The 18885-nt window shown below is 40.5% G+C and overlaps 3 protein-coding genes across 4 annotated transcripts; 2 read left to right on the top strand and 1 right to left on the bottom strand.

Annotated features, from left to right (window-relative positions):
• Positions 1–1483: 1483 nt before the first annotated feature.
• Positions 1484–6920, bottom strand: leng9 (leukocyte receptor cluster (LRC) member 9). Its single transcript, XM_044358548.1, has 8 exons — positions 6753–6920; positions 6383–6532; positions 4478–4571; positions 3842–3972; positions 3365–3691; positions 2963–3242; positions 2314–2437; positions 1484–2210 (listed from the first exon to the last, which is right to left on the bottom strand). The coding sequence occupies exons 2-8, from the start codon at positions 6522–6524 to the stop codon at positions 1554–1556; spliced, it is 1755 nt and encodes a 584-aa protein (XP_044214483.1). The 5' UTR covers positions 6525–6532; positions 6753–6920; the 3' UTR covers positions 1484–1553.
• A 130-nt stretch (positions 6921–7050) lies between these two features.
• flcn (folliculin) lies at positions 7051–14289 on the top strand. 2 transcript variants are annotated; one of them, XM_044358550.1, is made up of 12 exons: positions 7051–7289; positions 7432–7644; positions 7786–7932; positions 8067–8288; positions 8416–8582; positions 8705–8796; positions 11197–11360; positions 11637–11750; positions 12505–12628; positions 12741–12866; positions 13480–13582; positions 13687–14289. In XM_044358550.1, the coding sequence occupies exons 2-12, from the start codon at positions 7432–7434 to the stop codon at positions 13892–13894; spliced, it is 1680 nt and encodes a 559-aa protein (XP_044214485.1). In that variant the 5' UTR covers positions 7051–7289; the 3' UTR covers positions 13895–14289. The 2 variants fall into 2 exon arrangements, with proteins under 2 accessions (XP_044214485.1, XP_044214484.1); XM_044358549.1 differs by having other exon boundaries at positions 7786–7944.
• A 1566-nt stretch (positions 14290–15855) lies between these two features.
• Positions 15856–18885, top strand: zgc:174888 (uncharacterized protein LOC558116 homolog). Its single transcript, XM_044358555.1, has 5 exons — positions 15856–16443; positions 16791–16897; positions 17310–17381; positions 17705–17851; positions 18098–18885. Exons 1-5 carry the CDS (start codon positions 16431–16433, stop codon positions 18449–18451), a joined length of 693 nt encoding a protein of 230 aa, XP_044214490.1. The 5' UTR covers positions 15856–16430; the 3' UTR covers positions 18452–18885.

Here is an 18885-nt window from a genome sequence, read left to right as displayed (position 1 = left end):
AAGTAGATTGTAGACATTGTGAAGCAAGTTGGCCCCGATCACAAAAGTCCTGAGTTTACAATAAAGTGACAAGTAAAGAAGAGCAATATATATATTTTTATAGGTCAGTAGAAACATTATATTGTTCCAGACTTTCTATTTCCTGTCTGGTTTTAAAACAGAGCTTCTAACAAACAGAGAGATTGTTTACGACACTAAACACATAACGACAATTTTAGCTGAATTTTATCCCCTGTGTGATAGATGACAGTGTGGACGGTTTTACATTATGATCCCATAACACGAGACAACTGTGTGATGATAATTGGAAATAAAAACGAAGGATTGTCTTTTATTAGAAAAATAACACTCCCACTGTTAATTGGCTCCCATGATTATAAAGGCACTACATTTCCTCTCTTTGCTTCAGTAGCAGAAACAGTCTGGTGTTACTTTTAAGTTTTTTTATGTGACATATTCAGATGGTTTCTTCATCATCTAACTGAAGATCCATCAGTCATATATAATAATTCCTACATGTATTTTAAGCCTTATTATCCTACTTTTAATATGTGGAAATTATTTCTTGTGTTTCTGCATCTTCTTATTCTGTTGTATGATTACAGGCTTGTTTACATTCCACTTCGTTAAATATAACTTTTTTCTGTCCCTAAAGCATTAGATTTCCACAGGTACTTTCTATCACTGTTTCATCTCGTATCATATGAAGTACTTCATTCATAGTTCTGAGGAATTTGCTTGTAATTAAAAACCCCGCCTCTTTCACATGACAGACTTGTAGCTTGAAAACCCAGAGTTGCCTGAGCTAGCTGATAACCAGCTTCCTAGTTCTGGTTATCTGGACGGAAAATATTAGGTTCAGTGAAGCCAAATAACAAAAAGACATCCTGGGTACGTTGAACTTGCCGTGTGGTCCAGGCCCCCGCAGACCGATTTGACACAACTACACAAATTCTAAATTATCTATGTGTGTACAATTTGGCTGATGTGTAGTGGTGTATTTTTAATTTCTGTCAACTAAAAGGAGCAACTAAAAAAACACCATGAAGGGAAATTACCCAAACTGTTTTTAGGTTTTATGTTTTTTGCCGGGTAAAGTAAACATCTGGATCTATTGTATCAGCCTGCATCATCTAATTTGTAAAGGCTACATTCATTTCTCATCATATCAATATGACGTATAATAGCTGCCTGTCACAGAATAAAATGGATTCATTAAAAAATTTCAAATATTTTTTTATCATTCTATAATTTAAGTGAAGTGCATCTTAATATAGTTTAGTATAACTGAAGGTGGTGTGTTTGCCACTGTCCTGCAGCCCTGCATCAAATTTAATTTTACAACCTTCAGGCCCTCCAATAAAAATCCCCTTTACCATATTATTTTTAAAAGTGCATCTTAAGTGAATAAAGTTAAAAACGTACAAGATTAAAAAACAGATAAGGCCACATGATCAGTGCAAATCCTGCTCAGAAGTATTACACCCAGTCTTATGTGAGGTGTCAACATGTACTGTATGTGTATAGTATGCGCTGTCTTCTATCATCTTGTATCAGAGATTTACCATGCACACGGTCTCATAAAAACCATCTACGTTGGAACCGCCCACGCTACAAAGGTGCAAGGTGTTTATTGGTAGACGGCCAAAATTTAAACCCTTACCCACCCTCAGGCCACCCACCCCTTCAAAAATCCTTCCTCCATCCCTGTCTACCTTTGCCAGTGTGAGGTGGTAGCGTGGCTTGTAGGAATCCTTGTGGAGCAAGCCCTCCTTCCTGTAGGCCTCCTGCAGGCCGCTGTTGAGCTGCTGGAGGTAAGGCAGAGGCTGAGGACTCAGGTACAGCACCTTCCCGTTGAAATGTTTCAGCTTCACGGGGAAGGTCAAAGCCACTGGAGGGTTGCGATCCAAATGGGCAAAGTGCCTCAGGATCTTCGCAGCAGCAGCTACTTCAGCTGGGCCCTGCAGGTTCAGGAGACACATAGTGACATGAAGTTTGGAGGCGTCCTGCCAGTGAGGGGCAGAGGACGGGATGAGGGTGGTGAGCTCCTTCCGCAGCCGTTGGAAACATGTGAGGATAGCAGGAGTGTTGGCCCTGAAGGTGATGAAGTGCGTGGGTCGTCTTTTAGAGGACTGACCACCACGCTTCTCTTTTCTCTGCTCCAGAGGTGCCGATGGATTCTGGCTGATGTTCAGGGCTCCAAGATAACTCTGCACATAGTAGAGGAGGAACATAAAGAGAGTCACTGTGATAAATGTGAATCGTAATAGCAGAACAAGAATGTTTCAGGGTGACAGCTTTTGCTGTTCCTACCGAAGAATCCTCTTTGCCTTCCCAGCTTTCTTCCCATTCTTCCAAAGCATCTTCCTTACCCTCCTCTTCTACGCCCACTCCGTCTTTCTGGGACGAGGACATTTGGTCTGTTGACACTCCAAGTCTAAAATCAAAACAGATGAGCAAAATTACTCAAGAGGCAGGAGAGTATCTTTCCAGATTGCTTTTCAAGGTTGAGCTTTCACACCCAAAACCAAGACACTCATGTAAACATTAATTTCCTAAAAGTAAAATATTATGTCTTGACATCGTAGAATAAAAAATATATTTTCCAACTTCTCATCCTGTGTCTTTGTATTAATTGTTCAGTTATCTTCCAAAGATATGTAAAAAAAAATAAATAATCTTTTAATTTTTTTTTTACATCAAAATCTCCCTTTCTTGGGAGATTTTGAGTATGTATCAGTTTGCTGTGAAATGTCACACAGATGACTAATCTTGAATTTTACCCTGCCCACATATTCTGTTTAATTTGCAAATACGTCACATCACAAAATCTCAAGATGCTCTAACTTTGTTTCACAGTGAGTTTAAGTTGAAAAAAATGTAGCACGTAACATCTGTTTTGTCCTGTTCATGAGTTGTTATCTTTTCAGTTGGACTGATGAAAAAAGGATGAACACCAGACCTATTTTCAGCCTCCTCCACAGCACATGCTCCTTGTGAGTCCTGTTGTTCCTGAGAAGCTTTGCGTCTACACTTTGGAGCTGTTTGTGCTGAGTCAGGGGTGTGAATATTCATCTCATTCTGCTTATCTTCCTCCAGATGTGTGTTCTCAGTTTGAGTACACTCCTCTGTTTCACTCTCTTCCTGCCCACTGACAGCAGGTGGCTGGTCTTCTGTTGCTTTAAGGCTGTCTTGTTCCAAAATCAGTCTCTGTTGTTGTTCTTGGTCTTCTGTGTGGATTTCTTGTAAGATAAATGAATGTATTTGTTCAGTGGAAATTCTGTGTGCTGGCTTTTGTGCTTAACTTTTCTGTGTGTAAGTACGTGTATGAAAGGTGGGAGAACAATAAAGGCTCCTCTCTTACCCTCTACTTCCTCCTCCCCTCCAAAGGGGGGAGCCAGAGATTGACCAGTGGAGCCAAACACCCTGTCAGTCCTGGTGTGGCGGTCCCAGACGCGGTGCCCTCTGTAGGTGAAGTACTGGATCCTGTGTCTGGGAAGGGCAAGCTCAGCAGTGTAATCGCAGTCACAAGGGTCGGTATCCCAGTTGAAGTCAGAGAAGGGACGCTCCAGTACGCCGAGGAAGCGATCCACATACCCCACTACAAATTGGGAGGCATCCACTGATGGGTCCCACAGGATCCGAGAGATAACATCATCTGCTGTCCGCATGCGAGGCTTTTTGCTCACATCTGAGGGGGAATAAATGGGGGATAAAAAGGGGAGGATAAAAAAAAGATCATTATAGAGAAAAAAGGATAACGATTAAAAGTTTCCAGGGCCTCTTAGGAGTATGATGTCATTATCAGATGACTTAAATAACTCGCTAAACGTGGAGTGACCTTTTCCCTCGTTGTCTTTTGGCTTCGTTGCTATGTTCACTTTGCCTTTCTTCTTCTTGTCTGTCTTTTCTCCATCCTGTTTGTCATCCTGGTCAGGAGTGACAGCAACTGAATCATCTATGGATGGGTCACTTGGAAAAGAGAGCAACAAGAGTCTTATTTATGTATGAGAAATTAGAGCAAAATTATGCATCTAATTCAACTTGACTCATATGAGCCTTCATGTAGGCTAAATTCTGTACTGCTCTCACACTAGCCTTGACTAAGCTGTATCAATCTGCCTGCTGTGAAAAATGAGCAGTAACATTAGAATTAAAAAATACACACAAGACAAAGTTAAGAAAATCTGAAGAAATCTAAAAAAAATACGAAAAAGAGTTGATATGCGGGCAGCCATCTATTTAATGCTAGCAGCCTTAGTGTTGCACTTAATTAAAAATAAATTTAAAAGTAAAAAACGACACTACTGAATAATCTCTATTACCAGAATGGACTTTGCAATAAGTAGTTAACATTCAGGCAGCCATTGATTTAATGCTAGCAGCTGTGTTACAATGATTTCCAACCTCTTAAAGATACATTAACTAAATGACAAGTGAACTGCTGACTTTGCTGATCAGGGTAAGGCGAGCAGACCTGTGAGACAAACGACATCTGTGGCCAAAATGACACTTTCCCATCAGGAAAAACTGGCACACGCCGACTCCTTCTTCATCTCGTCCTGCTGACTCTGTCAATGATAAAACGACAGAGAGAGAGAGAAGTGAAGGCTAAAGTAAGCAAGACAGACGGGCAATGAAACTGTAATGACAGGAATGTAAAGCAAGTAACCGTGGATTATTAGCTCGGAAGAATAACACAGCAATGGCACTTAAGAAAAACTAATGTTGCTGAGAGCAGCTTATGTGTAAAATTGGCAGCCTAGTCTGTTTCAAGCTACCAGACAGTTATTTGTATTATGTACACTGACTAATACTAAACCATTTACGGTTAATATGTTTGGATGCCTGCCCCATAATTCCGCTTAGATATGACGAGGGCCTGTTCTAAGTAAGGAGATCATAAATTAAAACACCTACAAACATGACATCTTAACTCTACAGTCTGACCTGTCTCTAATGAACTGACCAGCAGTTGCACCTGGAGGCCGAACTGAGCTGAAGAGAGAGGATACACGGTACAATACATGCTGCAAGTGTATAGTCGTTTTCACTAAAACTAAAAATACCTACAACACTGTGGCAGGATGTTCTCAGATTAGGGTTTTGACAGTTTACTTAATAAATGAAAATGTTTATATACAGTATTATACGAGATTCATCCTAAAGCAGAAAATTAGCTATTTAATTGTGCAGTTTGCTTGTGCATGTGTGTTTTAAATATATGGGTGAGCTCTGTCTCCCATATCACCCTTACATGACTGCTCTGCTCTGGAAGATATGTTTATGTGTGCCAGATCACAGATACATGGTAAAAATCTCTGACGTCAGAAAATATGATCCCTTATCACCTGCCTCCAGAGTGCTGGTAAACATATCAAATTTAATCCTCCTTTACTGGATTATCTATATCTAAATGCCTAAAAAATAAGTCCTCAAAAGGAAACTGGAAGTGAAAAGAAATGATCTGGATAATACTATACTTCCTCTCCAACACACTTACAAAGAATAACAGGTGGCAATGACCCGCCCCAGAGGGCTCAAATGTCAGCCAACGACTTAGGATGTGGTTGCCTGTAAACTCAAACGCATGCCACACAACCCACAGTGTTATTTCCAGATAGGAGATCTGAATGTGACTAACAACCCAAATGTTTTAATTATTAGCTGTACTCTCCTCCTTCCCGCCGAGTGGGCACTACTTGGCACAGGCTGACCAGTTCATGGGAGATCATGGCACTCTTAGCAGTCTTTCAACTGCTTCCAGGCATACAAATCTCACATCAAGAGATTGGAAATAACTGTGGAAAACTAATAATTAAACCTTAGGAAGTTCTTTTATTCCTTCGGAAAGTTTCTTTTGATTTGAGCCCAGTGAGACACATGGAAGTAGAAGCAGACAGTGAATCTTCTCATGCTGGATCTTGGGGTCAGAGCCAACACCTCTGAGCCTCTTGAGCCTTTTGACTCACTTCCTGATTCCTGACACGGATTCCAGCAGAGCAGCTCAGCATGCAGTGGAAATATTGGTTTTTATTATTATAGTGAAACACACACCGTTCTCATTTTTCAGTGTAAGGGGCGGTGGTCAGCGGTAGTGACAATAACACTATGAATGTACCAGAACTGTAGTTGCTCACAATGACTGAGAATTGTGGCACTAACTCAGGAATTTGATTACAGGGTTTCTTAAGTAGAAAGCGTTCAGAGTGATGTAGTTTCAAGACTTACCAGAAGACTACTTTACAGTGTCAACATGTATCACAATATTGGCCTCATATATAGCCACATATAGCCTCACCTTAAGCTATATGTTTCAATTAAGTTAGTGGCCATTTGACAGACACTAACAGTATAAATAAAACTGTAAAATGTGCTTTACCTGTTGTGGCTTTTAAGGAGTCTTTGCCACAGTTTGGGTCAGCTGGGACACCTGTATCTGGACTTGTGGGTGCCAAGTGGGTCCCATCATCCCTCTGGTCCCCTGATGAAGTTGAGGGCACTTCTGACGCGTCTGAGGCCATGTTTAAGTCTGTGATTTAAAAGGCATTTTTACTTTAAAACACGCCTGCTGTTTGCCCAGACAGTATGAGGAACGAAAACCTGACACTCACTAAAACTTGGATGGAGTGCGCTGGACAACATTATTTAACCTTCCGTAATTCAAGAACTCATAGAAAACCTAACACTATTGTTAAAATAGTACATTGAACATAAACATGAATATATTTTTTAATGTTTAACATACTAACCGAATAACCAAACGGTTTCGACTCCCGATCGCCCTTTGACCCTGAGTTTGTTATCGGTCTGGGAATTATGGGTAATGTAGTGATTATTTGGCTTTCGCCGAAAAAATGCTTTTGTGGAGACGTTAAACAAAGCTTAATAAAAGAAAACAACCCCACTGTTAGCAGATTATCTTCCCACTTTGAAAATACTCGAAGATATTTTAAAAGAAACGGTTAAAATAAAGAAAAAATAAGATAGTTAGCGGCCATACGTCATCTATGCTCGAGCGCGTGACTCTGCGTCACATGATCAGTTGTTGCCAGCTAGTAGCAACTGCCCAGAAGAAAAACACAACAAGAAAAGTATATAAAACCTAAATTTGAGACACAGAGAATCATGGATTTTTGAAAAAAAAAACGCACAAGATTATACTTGTTTTTACGCCACTGGCTCAACATGCTGCCTTTTCTATAACGTCATTTTTGGACACTGCGACCAATGAATGTCCCTTTGTGAACTAGCTTTGAGTCATTTGTTAAACTTGGCTCCGCTTGAAGGTAAGCTATCTTTTATTATCAGTTGTAATAACCATGTCGTAACCCTAGTGCAACCTGTTAATTTCAGCGACAGATGTGATGACCTTCATGCAAACCCATTTAGCACAATAAACATCTGAAAAATGTGTTCTCTCCCTTTTAGATGAATGCTCTGGTTGCTCTCTGTCACTTCTGTGAGCTCCATGGCCCCCGGACGTTGTTCTGCACCGAGGCATTGCACCCTCCATCCCCATCCCCTTCCTCCCAGGCAGGCCCCTCAGTGCCTGGGGACCGAGACAGAGATGGGGACCGGGAAGGTGAAGGACTGACCATGAGGGCCAACAGCTCGGCCACACAGAGAGGAGAAATGTGTGAGGTGAATGGAGGAGGGAAATGTCAACTGACAATGAGTCGTATCCCTTTCTACATTGTAACACTCAAGATATAATTTTTTGGTTGCAGATGAGTCCGTTGTCTTTGTCAACTGTCTCATTGTCCTCTTCTTTTTGCCTCACAGGGATGCCGATCTCTTCCCGCATCTCACCCTGGCTTTGTGAGTATTGATGATGAGACAGGCATACGCTTTCTGAGCCACCAGCATCCTAGACAGCCACAGCTTTTCAGTGTGGTCCGCCAGGCCTGCGTACGCAGCCTCAGCTGTGAGGTAAACAGTGACGTACGTCTGCATGTATGTGTGTGTGAGTCACACATCTCATGCACTAAATAAACTTAACAATTTTCTTATTCCTTTGTCTCCTCATATACTCCCTCCTATTTTCTTTCTTTCTGTTTTGTCAGGTGTGTCCTGGACGTGAAGGGCCAATTTTCTTTGGAGATGAACAACACGGTTTTGTGTTTTCACACACTTTCTTTATCAAAGACAGCCTCGCCAGGGGGTTCCAGCGTTGGTACAGTATTGTCATGGTAGCCATGGACAGGATCTACCTTATCAACTCCTGGCCTTTCCTGTTACGCCACCTTAGACTCACTATACAGAGCCTGCAAAGCACAGCCCTGAAGGTAGGCTGCACATGAACACAGTCATTTTCCTCAGACAGAAATATGAAGACTTATTCTGTTGACATTCACATTTCAGTGCTCTAATATCAGAATTTCTGACCTCTCCTGGCACCGACTTCTCAAACAGGTGTTTGACAACGAGCAAGGAGTGTGCCCCCAGCGAGCAGTGAGGATGAACAGTGTGTTCTCACCGGCAGTTTTTCCACACCAAAGGAGTGGCAACGCAGCCCGGTCACTAACTTCTCTCACTCAGCATCCCAACCTCTGGGCCAGCCTGCACTCCTCCTTTAGCTGGTGAGTCAATATACTGACAGACCCACCATAACATAGAAGTCTTGGCATCTACACATCTTGTTTTTTTCCACATGTAGTCACTCTCCGTGACATGTGGATGTGTGGTTTAACCTCGTTTCTAGGTTGCTGAAGGCCTGTGGTAGTCGTCTGACAGAGAAGCTGCTGGAGGGAGCCCCCACTGAGGACACTCTGGTGCTCATAGAGAGACAGACAGGTAAACTAATTGTCCTTAATTGCACATTATGCTTTTTTATTTACTATTCCGTTGCGCAAGCATTTGTATTTAAATCTGTTCAACCCTATGACTGTTCAAAAACTAAAGATCAACAATTGTCCAGTGACGCAGTAAAAAAAAGGCCTAACAGTCACCTGGGCAGTGCTTCAACATGTCTCTCCCTCTTGATGGAGGATGATATCAGCAGATGTCATGGGTTTTACACCATGTGGCGATGTTGTATCACCAGTCTGAAAAGTCTCCTGTGAAAGGCTGATTCACTTGGGCAGCCAGCTAAGAGACTCTCTGCCAGAAAAACAGGGTGATTCATTTAACCAAAGCTTCAAACACAAATCAACATTTAAAATCCAGATTTATACCGTGTATTTCCAAGTCAGTGCAGCTCTGTAGAATTTTACTCATCCCAGTTCTAGAGAAGTTGGGATGTCATTCAAAACATGAATAAAGCAGAATGCAATAATTTGCTGATCCTTTTATGACACATATTCAATTGAAAACAGTACAAAGACAATATATTTAATGTTTTACCTTATCAACTTTATAGATTTTTGTAAATATATGCTTATTCTGAGTTGGAACACTTTTCAAAAAAAGTTGGGACAGGGGCAACAAAAGACTGGGAAAGTTGTGCAATGCTCAAAACGTCTGTTTGGAACGTTCCACAAATAAACAGGTTAATTGGTAACAGGTGATAGTATCATGACTGGGTATAAATGGAGCATCCCTGAAAAGGCTCAGTCTTTCACAAGCAAGGATGGGGCGAGGTTCACCACTTTGTGAAAAACTGCGTGGGCAAATAGTCGAACAGTTTAAGAACAATGTTTCTCAGCGCACATATGCAAGGAATTTAGGGATTTCACGATCTATAGCCCATAATATCATTAAAAGATTTAGAGAATCCGGAAAAATCTCTGCACAGGAGGGGCAAGGCCAAAAACCAACATTGAATGCCCGTTACCTTCTATCCCTCAGGTGGCACTGCATTAAAAACCAGCATCATTCTGTAGTGGATATTACTACATGGGCTCGGGAACACTTTGGAACACAATTTGTCACTTCATCCCTAAATGCAAATTAACTCCACCATGCAAAGCAAAAGCTGTATATCAACAACATCCAGAAACACTGCCTACTTCTGTGGGCCTGAGTTCATCTGAGATGGACTGACGCCAAGTGGAAAAGCGTGCTGTGGTCTGATGAGTCAACATTTCAAATTGTTTTTGGAAATCATGGATGTCGTTTCCTGCGGGCCAAAGAGGAAAAGGACCATCCAGATTGTCATCAGCGCAAAGTTCAAAAGCCAGCATCTGTGATGGTATGGGGGTGTGTTAATGCTCATGGCACTCGCACATCTGTGAAGGCGCCATTAATGCTGAAAGGTACATACAGGTTTTGTAGCAACATATGCTGCCATCCAGACGCCGTCTTTTTCAGGGACATTCTTGCTTATTTCAGCGAGACAATGGCAAGCCTCATTCTGCACATGTTACAACAGCATGGCTTCATAGTAAGGGTGCGGAACCTAGACTGGCCTGCCTGCAGTCCGGACCTGTCTCCCATTGAAAATGTGTGGCGCATTATAAAATGCAAAATACAACAACAGAGACCATGAACTAAACTAAAGTTGTATATCAAGCAAGAATGGGAAAGAATTTCACTTTCAAAACTTCAACAATTAGTGTCCTCAGTTCATAAATGCTTACTGAGTGTTTTTAAAAGAAAAAGTGATGTAACACAGTGGTAAATATGCCCTTGTCCCAACATTTTTGGGATATGTAGCAGGTATCAAATTTAGAATGAGTGTATATTCACAAAGAAACAATTAAGTTTATAAGTTTGAACATAAAATATCTTGTCTCTGTACTGTATTCAGTTGAATATAGGTTGAGAAGGATTTGCAAATCATTGTATTCTATTTTTATTTACATTTTAAACAGCATCCCAACTTTTTTGGAATTGGGGTTTGTAATATCCTGTTCCCTGTTAATAATGTGAGTAAATAAACTCCATTTCTGTAGCACTTCTGCCACAAGTCACAGTTACAAAGTGATTTGAAAACACACTTTAAATTCATCATAATAAAATACAAGAAAATAACTTTTAAAAATCATGCCATGTCATTGTAAATAAATTGTTTTTAAGTTCCCTTGTGTGCTATTAGAATTAGTTTTGCAGTTAGTCACAGATAAGAGGTGACATTATACTGATTTTGATCTGGAAATTTGGCATGAGTGGGATCATGTGCACATTGCATCATATCCTATTTGTGATAAAGTGTAATAGTTTCCAGTGGAATTCCCCCACATTTGTAATGAATCTCAACGTGTAAATATTTGGTCATTTTCTATTTCTGTTTATGTTATTCTGTGCTACTAAAAGAGCAAGAAGAGGAAATGAGCTGCTGGGAGGGAGCAGAAGGAGGCGGTTCAAAGTCACAGCGACTCCAGTCAGAGAGCGAGCTGGGCCATGACTTCCTGTGTGACGATGGAAAATTAGATGACTTGCCTGGTCCAAAGTTTAGGTCACTGAGGCACTTGAGACAGGTACATTTTGGTACTTTTTGAGCTTATGTATAATAATGTGAAACAGAAAATGACAAAGTGAAAAGAAAAGCAAAGACGATAAAGATGCTCAACCACGTTGTTTCCTCAACATTTGAGGATGGAGAGCCTTACAGTCACATTTTTACAAGAATTAAATGAAATGTTCATGACAGCTCTGGAAGTTTATTCACATTTTTATATCAGCTCACTGCCTCATAACCACACACATACAGTATTTGTGAGCTGTTGTACATTACAGTTTGATTTGTTCTGCAGGTCCTCGGGGCTGCGGAGTTCCGTCAGCTTGCGTGGCACGTGCTCATGGGAAATCAGGTCATATTGAGAGGCGCAGACCCCGGGCTCATCCAATCAGCTTTTATAGTACTCAAGGTACTCTACAATGCTGCTGCTGAGAGATAATGTTATTATGATGTAGCTAAATATGACCTATATAACACTAGTGAAATTCCTCGTTAGTTTAACAATGGTATAATAGTGTGTTATCAGGTAAATTCAATGAAACACATTTTTACAATCATCTAAACACTAAACACACATCTTTTATGTTTTGAGGGTTAAACCTAAGATTTTTTTTCTTAAATTCTTGAGGACATAACATTATTTGAGCTACAGTGACACACCTTGACATTTTCTTTGCCTGTACATGCTCCTCTGATTTTTCTCTGCGAGTTTCAAAAACAAGACAGAGCATGTTTTCATGTGACAGTTATCGTTCATTTAAGATATTTTAGTTAAGCCTTGTAATCATTTTTGATACGAAGTGTGGTGTAATTGCATCTTTTTTCGTAAATACAATTGTTTACAGTTATACTGTTGCATGGATTATGCTGCTTCCCAGTAGGAACTTTCCACAGCAGACATTTTACTTGTCATAATGGGAAAAGTACAGGTTTTACTAATAACATCAACAAACAGTGCGACAGTGAGCCAACATGCACAATTCCAGGAAACTGAAACGGAAGCAGCTAAGTAGTATTCAGTCATCATTATGTTTTATTATGTACACCTGTGCTTTTTGCTCCTATAACATGTCAAAATGTCCTCAGTGGAAATCCTAGATGTATACCTCTTTAACCTAACCAACCAAGTTTATCATCTGAATTGCTGTTCTGTCTCCCATCAGTCTTTGCTCCCAGTCGGCTGTGTACGTTCTGTGCCATACAGCGCTCAGTACGAGGAGGCCTACAAATGCAACTTCCTGGGTCTCAGCCCGGATGTGGCTATCCCGACTCACGTCAGCTCTTCAGGTACAGAAGAGTCTCAAGGCTCACGCTGTCTCGCTAATTGTCGGCTTGCACGTACCAATGTCACAGGTCATGTTAGTCTGTTGAATTTACCTTCTGTCTGTCTGTCCTGTAGAGTTTTCAGTGCTGGTGGATATCAGCTCAGAGAGAGGCTGTCAGATCTCAGCTGTAGGTGAAGACAATATCTCCTCACTGTATCAGTTCACCATCAGCAGTGCCAATACACAGCCCACTGACAGGGGTGAGCATACCTGAGTTTATTAATAGTGCCTGGATGTTTGCTGCCACTTTCACTATCCAAAAATATTTATAGCACTTTGCCTCTTAGTTAAACCTTGAAAGCAGAAAGCTTATATCTCTTCCTGATTCAAATTAATTTAGTTAAATAGCAGAAAATGTTTTTAAAAATGTGATCTGTATCAAAATATACACCTAATTGTATACAGTAACAATCAAAAGTTTAGACATACTTTCTCATTTAAGGGAATGGGGAGGTGTGTCCAAGAATCTGTATCAAAAACAAATCAATAATTTCTTGGCCCACGACTTATCTTGCTTACGAAAATGTTTTAAATGAAAGTTGGTTAATCTGCAAGTTATATGCTTGATTAATCAATTAATTAATTAGTTACTTAATAACTTAAAAAATGCCATTTATAACTTACCAGAGTCCAAGGTGGCGTCTTCAAATTCCTTGTTTTTTCCGACCAAAACCCAACAATATTTGTTCTGTCCCGTATGACAAGAAAAGCAGAAACTCCTTTATGGAGCTGAAACCAAAGACTGCTTTTTTGCTTGGAAATCGCTAATCAAAATAGTTGTTGATTAACTTATTAATCTTTGTTCTCTCCCAGGTCCGTCGTTACTGAACAAACTGGAGGTGGCCCTGTCTAATGAGAACCTGTCTGTGGATGTGGTGTCTCACTGCCTGCTGTGTTTGAAGGAAGAGTGGATGAAGTGAGTAAAATTCACTCATTCTTTAAGGAGACTACTTGAGTTTAAGTAAGATTTTACTTTTTTGCATATGTTAGCCTTCTAACAGCTCATCCTCGCTCTTTCAGTAAAGTCAAAGTGCTGTTCAAGTTCTCCAAAGTGGACGGGCGAGGGAGGGAGGACACACAGAAGGTGCTGGCCCTCCTCGGTACCACGGGGCCAGGCGAGGAGGACAACGTCAGGCTGCTCAAGTTCTGGATGACTGGGCTCAGCAAAACCTACAAGAGTCATTTAATGACTGCCGTCCGAGGGGGGGAGAGAAGCCCCAGCCAGTGACAGAGAGAGAGAGAGACAGGAGGTAGCAGGTTAAGAAAAGGGAGCTGGATAGAGGGGGAACTACTCAAGAAGGGAAAGTGAAAGCAAGGTTTTGCTAATAGTTTGGGAATTTTGTGGAGGGGGCTCCACAAAAAGGGGGAAAGGGGGCTATGAATAGATGACAGAAAGGCTGCAGCTCATCTATTATTGTCTTTCTAAGTAATGAGAAATCTGTTGTGTTCCTAACCCTGATTATTATCCAGCACAGATTAACACATTCAGTTCAGATGATGTATGAGGGTTTTTATTTGTCAAAGGGAATCACTTTTCATATATAAAGTTTAACTTATTACAAAAAGCGTCTTTAACTATTTTGCTGCTCTTTTAAAATGAAATAAATGAATGTGAACAGGTCAGTCTGGCATCTGTGTTTTTTTCCACAATTGGCTCCATCTTGTGGCAAACAGGAAGAATAAAAAAGGGAGTGATAGTGAAGTGGAGGAGGAGAGCAGCATTTCTCTGCCAGCTCTCTAACTTGTTCGAGAGGCTGTCAGCCAACAAATCTCAAGTGGTGAAAGACAACACTTTTAGAGTTTTCTGTTGTCCTGAAACATACAAAATGGTTGCATAACACAGTCTCACTCCAATACTGGCGACCACATCAGCAGGATTTGGCTTCTTAATGAGCCAGTCGCACACTGATCCACTAAAACGCTGTACTTTTTTTTCATACCACAGTTATTTGACCCTTTTGCTTTGCTGAAGCTTGCAAACTTTAGTCAATAAAAGTCAGCCACATACGGCTTTGTTTAAATTGGGGGGGTGATTTTTTTTTTTCTTGACCCATACCTACTGTTTGTAGTAATTATATAACAAATTGTAACATAACTCATGTTGTAGTTTAAATTAAAAGGAAAAGTGAGTAAATATTATGTTTGGCCATAGCTTTCCTTGCTAAATGAATCTACCTCTCCACATTGCTAGTATGTTAGTGTTGTCTAATTGACTCTTTTTTTCCTGTTGTGATGCTGTTCTACATCTAGCTCAAATCTGGATTTCATTTGGAAGTTTCACAAATAGAAGCACAAAGATCATTTGCAGCAGCTCTATAAATCAGTTACATATTTACCTCCCCGATATGAAAGCAATGTATGAAACAGCACAATGACTGGATATTTATACCCATCATAAAGACGCTTAGTGTAGGTGAGGAGGTTTCAAAGTAATGATTCCTCAGGGAGAGTTAACCTCTTGCTTGAGTTTCCTTGCTGTTACTCTCTAGTTTTGTTTTCCCCCTCACCAGAGAAGGAATTTAAAGGAAACAGTCCTGCTTCCCATGGCATGTGTCCAAAAAAAAAGGACATAGAGGAATTCCTGTTTGACACGAAGAAACAACTTTGTACTTCCCTCATTTTCATTTGTAATGAACTCCTCTCTTGACATCCAAGTGAAAACCAAAAGACATGATGCTGCTCAACACAACCTGAGGAAGCAGAACTTAACACCACAAGATGATGAAAGCTGTGCACAACAATGTTAGACGTCGCAATCACACCATCCACCTCTGCGGAACTGGTTTTTAACAGTAATAGCTTAAGAAAGCTGTCACGCATGGAATGACTTGCAAGTTCTGGCAGTACGGTGTTGCAATCCTTTGTCAGTTTGTCAAGGAATGTGATTTTTGATATAATAAGAAAAAAAGGAAAAGAAAATAGATTGTGATGATTAAACAGGATGATATTGCGCACTGGCTCTGGAGGGATAAAGACCAGGGGATCCACAGACACCGAGGTGTGGGGGAGAGTCCAAATGAAAAACATACGCTCCAACTGCATGACTAAGCCTCCTCGGGCCTGGTTTGGAGGGGGGAGGATGGGGGTCAGGCAATGTGGGGAGCAGGGGGAGGGGGACGGGTCAGTCAATAGTGAGGTAAAACGTGTGGTGGTGGGAGGGGCCGAGACTTAAAGGGAGCAGGCAAGCAATCCAGCTTAGCACTTTCACTTTGAGCGGAGCCTCTGTCTGAGTGAGGATACACAGAGTGGCCAGAGGGAGAGATAGAGAAGAGGAGGCCAGTGTCTCTCTCCCGCTTTATCCATTAACCAGTTTCGAGAGAGAGAGAGGAGTGACTCAAATTAGGCTGTTCAGGAAGATTCTAGGTCAGTGGGCAGGGGGTGAAAGAGGAAGAGATATAGTGAAAAGACTAAACAAAAAATAATCAAAAGCTTTGATAGGAAAAGGCTGCAGCCACTCAGGCTTAAGTGGGAAAATCCAAAGTAAGAGAGCAAGATGGTGTGAGTGGATTAATGAGGCATTTTTTTGGGAAGTACCAAAGAAACTCAAGAGGAAGGAATGTAAAAAGGATGTCAACAAGAAGACTGAACATCAAGCTGTGAAGGAGAAGACAGAGCTGCGTACTCTGTGTCAAAGACCTCAAGAAAAACCACAGAGGAGGAAACTTTGCCTTTCACAGTCTGACACAGAAACCCCTGTCTGTGTGTGTGTGATTGCTGTCACCAAGAGAAATGGAGAAGTGTCCATTCTTAAAAAGATAAAAAGGATGTCACTGCCAGGTGAGAAACAAGAACTAAATGCATGTTTATGCTTTTTGCAAACTTTCTTTTTCAAGTCTGTGGAAAAATTATGTATATTGGGTCTGGTTAGTAGCAAATTTGTTCGGTTTTGTCTTGTCAAAATAGTATTCTTCCTTTTCAAATTAAATTTGTTGTTGCAATAGTACATGTTGCAGAAATAGCCCATGTTTCATGTTAGCCTTTTCTGCAGAAAAAGCTAATTGAAGGAAATGATGTAATGGTTTTTAGTAGGTATGCAGTTTGTACAAGCCTACAAACCACAGAAAGTTTCCAGCAATTATCTGAATCGGTTTCGTCTCTGTCCTTCTCTCTCATGTCTCAAACAGTTTTGCTGTTGCTATCACTCTTGACTGTCCAATGTGGTGGATGTGACTTTGACTTGGAGGGTGTGAAAAATATTAAAAGAACTATCGACTCTAACCCTACTGGATTTGTAAGTTAAAACGCTTTTGACTTTTATGGCTTTTTCTTAGATGAAAACTATCCTCTGTGTAAGAGTGATATAATCTTTATCCTTTAAAAAATACCACTTGTATTGATTGTGCTCAGTAAGTTGGTATTCTAATGAATGAGACCAAATGTTCTGCTCTGCCTTGTAATCTGATAACCTGTAAAGCTATCAAAAGACAAACTGTTAGTCACTGACATGTGTGACACAAAAGAGCCAAGTAGATTAATCATTGAGTGGTTCCACCTTGGTAGTTATATTCTTAATAAGTGACTAATCTTATATTGTTCCTGTCAGACTCAATATTTCAGCATAGCATTCTTTACTGTCTAAATATTAACCTCTTCATCTGTGGGTTAATTATAATCTTTTTCTTTGCTTTTCTTTTTCATTCTAGCGGACAGTATTTCCTAAAGATTACTATGTAGAGCACCGCTACACAAGAAGCATGCTCTGTGACACTGATCCGGTGAGTTGTCAGATAAGAAGGGGAAGTGAGGATGTGCAATAAATTAGTCATACATGTTAAAGCATGATAACAGTTTTCATCAGTCTTATATTGAAAGACTTTTTGGTTTCTTTAACAAGATATTTTATTTAATTAGCTTTCGCCTGATCTTCAGCTCTATCTTTACAGTTTACTGCTAAACTCAGTTTAGCAGTAAACTGTTGTCACTTTGAGTCTTATTTGTAACTGAGTAATTGATGTGGTTTCTGTGGTGATTAGTCACATGTGTTTTGCGCACTAAAACTAACTTTGTTGTTGTTTTGTCATTCTTCATTTCCCTCTAGTGCTGTGTGTTCCCTGCTGCAGTAGTCCTCCTGGACTCCTGGCACGTGCTTCTCAGAAATCTCTGGGATGAGCACTTAAATCATTCTTTAATCATTGATCTAAAACAGACACTGGATAGAATCATAAGAAAGAACAAAAACACAGAGGTATGATTTTTATTTTTAATCATAATACCTTTTATATGTCCTGCTTTAAAGTTCAATAGACCTCCTTCAAATGAAAAAAGGACAGAACTATCTCTTATGATTGCTTCCTGCAGTAATATCAATATTTGAATCTTTATTTCATGCATTTATGTGAAATTAAATTCATCAGAGTCCTGAAGACTTTGTGTAATTGTGTCTTGGATCCCGTCTTTTAAATGTGTTTCTTGTTTCCTTGTGGTGCCACAGAGGTTCCAGGAGGAGACAGACCTGGCTCAATACACAGCACTATCTTCCTCTCCAGAAGAACTCCTCAAGCTAACATCAGAGCTTTTTACTCGGTGGCTCGACATCGGATGCTCACCTTTAATTGAAACATGCACCCTCCCCACTTTGCCCCCCTCTGTTGAGAGAAAGGACTACGGTCCATCGAGGGCCAGACTCTTGACAACCCGAGCTATCAGCAATGTGGAGGAAGGACAGCCTGACATGATGATAGACATTACACAACCTCCGTGCAGCTGCAGTCCACCGTCCCTTTCATATTCTGCTTTTGTCTGGAGCCCCCTGCTATTCAGACTCTACTGGTGGTTGCTGCCGTAGTCGCTAAAAATGGATCATTTTCGATGATGCACACAAAATGCAAGACATTTTCCTGGCACTGAATGATTGTTTCTGATGTTTGTGTCTTTGTGTTGTTATGCAGTAAGCTTTCTTAATATGAAGTGATATGCACAGGTTGCATTTAATGTCCAAAGTTAGTTCAAATAGCTATGTTCACTGTCCGACAGTGCTGTGTAACAACTGATATCACAGATATAAACATATAGCCTTCCTCTGTAGAGCAAGCCACAAGCTCCAGCTAGTTATGCTCTTCATGCTAACCAGAGATGCTGAGCAAGCCAATGCACATAAGCCATCGTCTTTTTGATGTGGAATTCATCACTGTTTACAATGAATGTTATGTAAATGTAAGATATGACTGTCGTAGACGTTTACTTTTGTATATAATTGTAAATTAAAGCCATTTAGATATA

The sequence above is a fragment of the Thunnus albacares genome, chromosome 8, assembly GCF_914725855.1.
Source record: "Thunnus albacares chromosome 8, fThuAlb1.1, whole genome shotgun sequence".
In the NCBI taxonomy this organism is placed as follows: domain Eukaryota; kingdom Metazoa; phylum Chordata; class Actinopteri; order Scombriformes; family Scombridae; genus Thunnus; species Thunnus albacares.
The sequence above is the reverse complement of the archived record's forward strand: the minus strand, read 5'-3'. Positions and strand labels throughout refer to the sequence as shown.